Below are 9,549 nucleotides of genomic sequence, written 5' to 3'. Positions count from 1 at the left end.
CAGCAGAAGGGCAAGGGTGAGGCAGAGTTTATCACGATTAAGCAAGCTTTTGTTTGTTTCTGGTAGAAACGCTGGCAGTGAGTGATAGCTGGAGGTGTGAGAGAGAGATACACAAAGGAAGGAAGTTGTTGAAAACTCACAGTTCAGATCTGGAACTTAACATGTGAAAAGTCTAACAATTCTGTTCTCCCCTGCAAACCATTATTTTAAGAAAAAAAACAACTTTTGTTCTGTTAAGCCTTCATTTCTGAAGTACTATAGCGTGTATTTTTCTATCCAAATTTTGACATTTTTTCCCCAGCACCTCTGATGTTACTGTCACTTTAAAATGAATCGCTTCTGGTTTAGTAATACACTTTGGATAAAATTTGGATAAATCTGCTAAATATAAAATGTAATGTAAATGTAAAACCATTTTCATACAGGTGGTCTGACCTTGTCGTAGTTGAATTCTGGTTGCCGGGCAAACCAGTTAATGTATCAGGCGCTAAATCATTGCAAGCAGCATATGCAAATAAATGTGGTTATCAGTTTATGTAATTCATTATTAGTAAACTCACTCTTTATGTGTTAAGCCTGTAAAGCAGACAAATTAAATAATAGTCTGATTAAAAAAAAAAAAATGGAACAGTTTATTTTAACTTTAGACAAAATAATACAAAAAAAGGAAATTAAAAGTATGTTTTGAGTATGTTGAGTATATATCATATTTGATACATCAGGATTTTATGGCACATACAGTCTGAGATATTAAGAATATGGAGCTCAATTCGAAGAGGAAAAAACACCTTTGTTCAGAGTCACAAACTGAGCAAAAATTTGCAATTTGATGCAGTTGCTGATTTTTGTATGGCCAAAAAATAAAACGAATGTAAGAGATCTAACAGTATAGCAGACTACTTACATAAATTGCATATAAATATCAGTCTCCCAATAATATGTCTTAGTAAGATGAGATTTAAATTCTTAAGCTCTGTAATATTTGTTGTGGGAGTTTTTCATATATATTTTTTTTTTGCCTTTTACTGATTTTTCCTCTTTTGTTTTGCTATTTGTTTTGTTTTGCATTTTGTTTTATACCGTGTTTTGTATTTTTAATTTGTTTTGTGATCTTGCATTTTTATCAATTTTTTCCCCCTGTTTTGTCTTGCTATTTGTTTTTGTTTTTTTCTGATTTGTTTTTGCATTTTAATTTACTTTTGTTTCTGTTTTGTTTCAAATGTAGTTTGTTTTCGGATTTGTTTTATTTTTTGATTTCACTTATTTTGTTTCACTTTGTTCTGCTTTTTGTTTAATGCAATGCAATACAATGATTGAGAGATCAACAAATAAACCTTCCTCAAAAGCCTGACGATCATATTTGATACTCACATTTTAACATAATTTTTCTAAAAATGATATATGGATAATCAAGTAAAATGAAGTTGCTTTAGTCCAGGAAGTGTTATATAAATATAAATATAAGTTATTGTTGCATGTACTTCATAAAAATCAGTAAAGATTTCACAGAAAAAAGACACACGAACCACAACCTCAAAATGCATGTCTTATACTAAAATATATGTACTTATATATGTAAGTATGAACTATAAATTAGATGACAGAAGGTATGTAGTACAGTACAAGTTTTGATCATGTTGATCATTTGCTTATCAAATACTATACAGTAGGCTTTTATAGGGTTAATTTGAACCAAACCTGTTTTGTGCGCACACACACTCCTTCATCTTTGTATCAGAGCTTGTGCGAATCAAAGCATGCGGTTCTACTCAGCGTGAGCGATTTGAATTGAACTCAATCTTAAATTGAGCCTCTATGACTGTGAATTCAGTTTTGAACAGAAACAACATCTTTCTGTCTCTGCAGGTATGAGCCAAAGTCTCCATCATTAGGCATGATTTCGGCAGCACCATGCAGCATGGCGACTGTAAGCCCCCTCGCTCCCTCTCCCATCAGCGGAGCAGTGGTGGCCAACGGGAGCCCCGCGGCCCAGTCTGCACACTCGGGATTCGCCGCCGCTCTCCGCAAGCTCGCCAAACAGGCCGAAGAGCCACGAGGTGAGCACCCTTTCTTTGCCCATCAGTCTTTATCACCTCACCCGGGATGCCATGCAGAACTGGCAAAATGCTGCTGTAGTCAGCAGATCTTTACTAGCAGTACAGCAACACTATTGCACTTATATGTCCTGATTTACTTAGAGGCAATTTCTATATGTTCATGTACACACACAACTAAAGATCTTTCAGAGTCGTTAGCGTTTTTATATTATTTAGATAAGAATCTTGGCAGATATTAAGCAGATGATGTGTATTGTGCTTTTGTGTTTTCATTCATTCATTCATTAGTTTGTTTGTTTGTTTTGTATTTTTTGTATTTTTAAGTTTGTTTACTGATTTTTAAAAAACTTTTTTGTTTTCATTTATTTATTTTTATTTTTTTTATTTGTTTTGTAATTTTATGTTTTATTTTTTATTTGTGTTCTGCTATTTGTTTTTTCTTTGTTTAGTTTTTGTCTGTTTTGCTTTTTGATTTAGCATTTTCATGTCTTTTTTGTTTTGTTCTTCTATTTGTTTTTGTATTTTTGTTCTGTTTTTATTCTGCTTTTTGTTTTGTATTTTATTTAAGTTTTTAAAATTGTTTTGTGATTTTTGCCATTTAGTGATTTTTGTGCATTTTCATTTATTTTTGTTGACTTTGTTCTACTATTTGCTTTTTGTTTTGTATTTTGTATTTTTTTCTTCGTTTGCATTTGTTTTGCGATTTTTTTTGATGTGTATTGTTTTTTTTTGTTTTTTTTTTGTTAGTTTATTTAAGTTTTTAAAATTGTTTTGTGATTTTTGCCATTTAGTGATTTTTGTGCATTTTCATTTATTTTTGTTGACTTTGTTCTACTATTTGCTTTTTGTTTTGTATTTTGTATTTTTTTCTTCGTTTGTTTGCGATTTGCGATTTTTTTTGATGTGTATTGTTTTTTTTGTTTTTTTTTTTGTTAGTTCAGTGATTTTTTTTTTTTTTTTGAATTTTCATTTTGTTTTTTTTCCTGATTTGTTTTGAATTTTTGCATTTTCGTTTATTTGGCTTGTTTTTGTTTTGCTCTGCCCTTTTTATGTTGTTTTGTTTTTTTCCTGATTTCTTATGTGATTTTGTTTTCATTTGTTTGTTTGTTTTTGGGTATTTTTTCTGCTGTTTGTTTTTTGTATAGTTTTTTTTTTTTTTTTTTTTTTTTTTTTTTTTTTTTTTTTTTCATTTTCATTTGTTTTGCCCTTGTTTCTGTTTTGTTTTATGTTTGCTTTGTTAATTTGTTTAGTTGTTTGTGATATTTGCTTTGTCACTTAAGATTTTTTTTCAATTGTTTCTGTTGTGTTTTGCCACTGCTTACATGGTCACTGATATATTATGCATTGTAACGTCATTACCATTAGCGTAGTTGCAGTAAGTCTTTTAAAGCAGCATGTAAACAAGCCCGCCGCCATATGTACGCGTGTAATATGAACAGCCATTCTTTGCTCAGCATGTGTATGAGTGTGGGTGGTGGTTTCTGTCAACAAATTGTGAATAGATTTGAATAATATTTGCATATGGGTTTGCAGCATTTCAGATTGCTGGCACAACATTTAGCTGCCCATCTGTCTGTGTAATTGTTAGTGTCAATGCCAAAAAACCTGAACACACACAAAACATTACATACAATATCAAGTTTTAAACAGTGTTTTCTACTGTTGTCTTGGCATTTAAGATCTACAAAATTGTCTTCTGTCAGAAATGTTTCACTCTTCATTAAACAAAAACAACATCGGCTGAAAGACAAGACATTCAATACATTATGTTTTGAAGAAAAACAGTGCAGTTTAACAAGCGTCTTCTTGAATGAGCTCAAGCACACATGGTTTGGCCGTGAGTTTATCGACATGATGCATTGTGAGTGATCATTATATTCGTCTCTCCAAAGCTCTGAGACAGAGAGAAAAGGATTATATTGATTGGTTAAGAGCTTGTATGCCAGTAATTTCTATAGAGCTTCTCTAAGTGTCTTTTTACTGCTGTCTCTGTGAGTTTATCACGCTGCGCATACGGCTCTGCCTCTGCTTGTCACTTTATGCCCTCGTACACTCTTTGACTAGGGTAATTCAATGACAGTCAATGCTCTGTCTCAGATTGCTAAGCCTGTTTGGAAAAGCTGTCTTTTGTTTAAGGCTTTGGTGGCTTTTCATGTGTGTGAGTGTGTGTGTGTGTGTGTGTGAGGGTGTGTGAGTGTGTGAGTGTGAGTGTGTGTGTGTGTGTGTGTGTGTGAGTGTGAGTGTGAGTGTGATGTGAGTGTGTGTGAGTGTGTGAGTTTGTGTGTGTGAGTGTGTGAGTGTGTGAGTGTGTGTGTGTGAGTATGAGTGTGAGTGAGTGTGTGAGTGTGTGTGTTTGTGTGTGAGTGTTTGTGTGTGTGTGTGTGTTTCATATACAGATACAGATATGGTGAATGTATAAAAGAATAAAGTAAAAGTAGATGTTTGCATTTTTTGATTCGCATCTGGCTAAGATGCTGTAGGTTGTTGTTTGCTTGCTGTAGGGTTTTTAAGGTTTTCGGAGTGGTTTTAGCCCATTGTGAAAAAGATGTACACTTTAGCATACTTTGAAAGAGCACTTAGTACAGAAACAATATATTTTAAACGAATATACTTAAGTGTGAACTAAATGTAATGTTTTCGGACACTTAATAACTGCATGTTATTTACAATTAAATGAAAATGTATTATATTTATATTTACATTTATATTAAATGCAACTTAAAAAATTGCTTTTTTGACCCACTTAAATACATCTTTATATGTAATTTCATAAGTCTCTTTGAAATATGCTTAAAAGTGTTACTGCTGAATGGACTGATAAGCATTTATGGTAAACTGCAATATACTTTAACATGCATGTCATTTAAATATGTTTGCATTTTTGTTTGATGTTATTTTTTGTGATGTTATTTTTATCATTTTTATTTATTTATATATATTTTTTGCATTTTCATTTATTTTCGTTTTGGTTTGTTCTGCTATGTTTTGTCTTTTTTTTATTTGTTTTGTGTGTGAGGGTTCTGCATTTCTTTTTTGAACTGTTATTTTTTGCTATTTATTTTATTTTGCATTTAGTTTTTTATTTTGCATTTTAATTTGTTTGCTTTTGTGTATTTCTTTTGCATTTTGTGTGTTTTGTGATGTAATTTATATATATTTTTTTGTGTTTTCATTTATTTTTGATTTGTTGCTCTTTTTATATTTGTTTTGCTTTTGGTGTTATGTTTTTTTCTTATTTGTTTAGTTTTTTTTTTTCATTCATCTTTGTGTTTTTTGTCTTTTTCCTGATTTGTTTTGTGACTGCATTTTTTCTTTTTTTTGAAAAATGGTTAAATTGTACTGACGGATGTACTGACAAGCATTTATGATCAACTAAAATATACTTACATTTGTATGTCATGCAGTGAATTATTTGTAATTACACATTTGTTATCATTTAAAATATTATCAAATGACACACTACAGTTAAAATTATAATCATGTACTTTACACATGCTTTCGTATGTTAGTCAACACATCAAAATAAGTATTTTCTTTAAAACGCAATAAAGGATTGTTAAAAAACTGATTTAAAAAAAGTGCACTCAAAAGTGTACTTGAGTGTGTTAAGAAATAAATAATGAAACTGTCTCTCTTTAAGCACACTTAAGTGGCCTTTTATTTTATTACTATTACTATATGCGATTACAGTTTTTAAAAAATATACTTTTAAGATTTAAAGTACACTACAAGTGAACATTTAATAAAATGAAGCGCTCTTCTTGCTATCAGGTGTTGTTCATAGATGCTGACTCAACAAGTATCAACTTTCTAGTTTATAAATATGGCCTTCAATGGAAGTCTAGGGGATTTCTCACCTGTTTTATTGTGATATATCCGTTATATCGCATGATATGAGGTATCATACACGCCTGTAGCATAAACAGTGTGGGATGAGTTTCTTTGGCTTTTGAAAACCCCTAACCACGAGTCCTGCCGACAGTAATAGCGCCGCTTCCCTTTGTATGAAGCACTTAGTATGAGTTGTCAAAGCTTTCTAGGTTGAAATACATCAGATATGTGAAAAACTAAAGTAAAATTGACCACAGAAGGAGTGAAGTATAGGAAAGCGTGAGTCTTGAGTCGTCTTATGAGCTCTCGGGCAGACAGCGGCGCTCTGAGGAGGCCTGACCTACTTTACTCTTTGTGTTGGGTGTCTTATTTAGATACTTCTTTTAGCGGCTGTGGGGCTTTTCTGTGCTGTGTGGCTTTCAAGCTTTGTGTAGGTTTCTGGCTTAATAAGGAAAGTCATTTCTCACACGCACTCGCTGCAATCGAAACCGCAAGAAGTGCATATTATGGAGGGAATGGTGAACAGTCTGCCGTTGATTATCAGCCGCAGGGCGAGCAGAGCTTGTGTCTGGATGCACGTTATCCTGCTTTTTACATGGCTAGGTGCCAGATAGATGCATGTATAGATCTGAACTATTGATTGCAATCTAAGATGTTTCATTATCTACCACCCCGCTTTGAAAATCCCAATCTAAACCATTATAGAAATAATCTGCCTAGCAACTAGAATGGTGTTACAGTATTAATAGATTAATGCATACAGCATGTTACATAAGTTGTGTGTTTTCCTCTCATCCAGATTTTTGTGTCCTTCCCTGGCACTTTCTTCTTCTAAGTGACATTTTCGTTTTCTTGCTTCTAGTCATCGCTCAAAAGTTTATGCTTGCTATGAAATAAATACTGAAGTCCTCCAGGGCTGTTTTCACTGCAGATGGCAGCTAATGGTTTTGATTCATAAGATGGCAGCAGTTAATATAGAATTTGATTTGATTTATTAGTTTCATTTTATTTTAATATAGAATTTGATTTAATGTGAAAGTATAGAAAGACTGCAGAATGACATGAGAGATGAAAGTATTTTGATATATTCTATTCAATTTTAATATATTCTAATATATTATTACATATATTGTTATATTTTATATTAGTTAAAATATATATATATATTTGTGCTGTCAAACGATTAATCGCAATTAATCGCATCCAAAATAAAAGTTTTTGTTTACATAATATACTGTATGTGTGTACTGTATATATTTATTATGTATATATAAACACACACACATGCATACATAATAAATATACACAGTACACACAGATATATTATATAAACAAAAACTTTTATTTTGGATGCGATTAATCGCGATTAATAGTTTGGCAGCACACACACACACATATATATATATATATATATATTTCTTCATTTTTCTTTCACCATTGCTCAACTCATGTCTTATTTAAATTTCCATAATTTAATATATAGAATATAACATTTGTCTAATATTTAATTAAATAAAATTGAATTTATATATACAATAATTTTGCATTTATATTTGATAATATGTGGAAATAATTGAATTTTTAAAATCGTATTAATTTTATTAAAAATTTATATGATTTATTTAATTACATCTAATTAATTTTAACTTAAATTAATGAATGAAAATGAAAATGATTTTTTAATATATAATTTTAATATTATGTATTATATGAAATTAAAACAATGTTTAAATAAATAAGTTATATATGATGCTATTAATACACAAACAAACAAACAATTGTAATATTTCATCTTTTTTTTTTCAAGATTTCTCCTAACTCAGGTTCCATTTCTAGCCATTGCATGTTTCATTGCATGTTTTCTCCCCAGTAAAATAATTATGCTAATAAATGTATATTTGATAATATATAAAAATAAATGATTACATTTACATCTGATTTATTTGTATATAATTAATATGATTAATATGAGAGGGATAAAAGCAACCACACTGGTGCTGGTGTGGAAAGCAGTGAAATAGGGGTGAATTCAGGTAAATTGGGACACTTTTTGTCATTGAGATGACTGGGAAAAATGTCCCACTTAACCTGAATTCACTCTATACTATTTAGCCAACGTTATACAAACATGTTTGAGCGCTTAATGCTGATATCAACCAATCCCAATGAAGTATTCTGGAGCTCTGAGTAATAAATAGTGATATAATGTTCACGTTAGGTTTCTCTCTTTATTCATTTGGTTGTGAGACACAAAGACTGTCTTTGTTTTGTAGTCTGGAGTGTCATGGACTACTCAGACGTGTGTGTGTGCTTGCTTACACACACACACACTCTCACACACTCAAACGGTGTTTGATCACAGTAAAGCGCTGATGAGTGTGTGTCTGTGTTCATGTGTGTTTAGCGCTGGGAGATGGCAGTGTTTGTTTCTTTCTCTCTTTAAATTATTATATTTATTTCTATTAATGTAAATAAAATAAATAAATGTGACAAAATAAAATAGAATAAAATATTAACTCATTTATTTTTTCTATTTTCAAGATTGCTTTACTGTCTTATATTTAATTAAATTCAGTTGATATGGAAAGTTATATTTATAGATTGATTTGTATTTGATAATATGAATTTATATCTAATATCTAATTTATTTTAATGATTAAAATGAATGATTTCTATGAATTAATGATATATTATGTTATTTAAAAATAAATAAATAAATAAGAAATACATTCAAATAAAATATTTATTAATGTTTTTTCTCTGATTTCTCCTATAACTCCTCTGTCTTCTCTTTCGTGTGCTTGCTTACACACACACACACACACACTCACACACTCAAACGGTGTTTGATCACAGTAAAGCGCTGATGAGTGTGTGTCTGTGTTCATGTGTGTTTAGCGCAGGGAGATGGCAGTGTTTGTTTCTTTCTCTCTTTAAACTGGCGTCTGATCTGACAGCCCAGAGGGGTCTTTGATAGCGGCGAGGCTGGCAGTCAGGGAAGTGACGATGCATGTTCACTTCATCTGACAAGTTGTTAGTTCAGTCTGGCATGCAAACACACATAAATACATCCCTTGCTTTGCCACTTCTACTGGTCTAGATAGTCTGTCGCTGCCTCTGATGTTATTATACGGCTCTCTCAGAAACTACTCTTGTTGAAACCTTGGTTTAGCAGTTAGCGCATGAACGCCAGGCTGTTTGAGCTGGGAGATGCAAACCCAATACGTTTGTTTGATTACTAAAATATTTATGATATTATTTATTTATTTTTGATAATATATGAATATAAATTCATAAATTTACATCGAACTTATTTGAATATAAACAAATCACTTATTTTATTTTAATATATGCTTTATTTTAATGTATTATACATGTTTCCTCTCCGGTGACCAATCACATTTCTCCTGTGAGTACACCTAAGCGGGTTGCCATGGGTATGAGCCTGGGCCCGCCCACGGGCTCCCCTCCTGTGGTCACCATCGCCCCGACTAAAACCGTCAATGGCTTCTGGAGGTCTGAGGGGCGCCAGGTACAACAGAGTCTCTGCCTTAGCATACATTCTCTAGACCAGTGGTTCCCAATCCTGGTCCTGGAGGACCCCAACACTGCATGCATTTGATCTTTCTCCAATGTGTGTCAGATAAGAGAAAGATCAAAA

General features: G+C 31.9%; 1 protein-coding gene across 1 annotated transcript in view; it reads left to right on the top strand.

Moving 5' to 3' along the window:
* Positions 1–9,549, top strand: part of LOC107675286 (genetic suppressor element 1-like) — a gene marked incomplete at its 5' end in the record, with an annotated part of 53,587 nt that overhangs the window by 19,540 nt on the left and 24,498 nt on the right. Inside the window, 3 exons of the mRNA XM_016469585.1 lie at positions 1,867–2,061; positions 6,167–6,186; positions 9,263–9,420. Coding sequence (XP_016325071.1) covers positions 1,867–2,061; positions 6,167–6,186; positions 9,263–9,420 — 373 coding nt within the window. The remainder of the gene's footprint in view (positions 1–1,866; positions 2,062–6,166; positions 6,187–9,262; positions 9,421–9,549) is intronic.

The sequence above is a fragment of the Sinocyclocheilus anshuiensis genome, unplaced genomic scaffold, assembly GCF_001515605.1.
Source record: "Sinocyclocheilus anshuiensis isolate Anshui unplaced genomic scaffold, SAMN03320099.WGS_v1.1 scaffold532, whole genome shotgun sequence".
Taxonomy (NCBI): domain Eukaryota; kingdom Metazoa; phylum Chordata; class Actinopteri; order Cypriniformes; family Cyprinidae; genus Sinocyclocheilus; species Sinocyclocheilus anshuiensis.
Note: the sequence above shows the minus strand (reverse complement) of the source record. Positions and strands in the feature narration are given on the sequence as shown.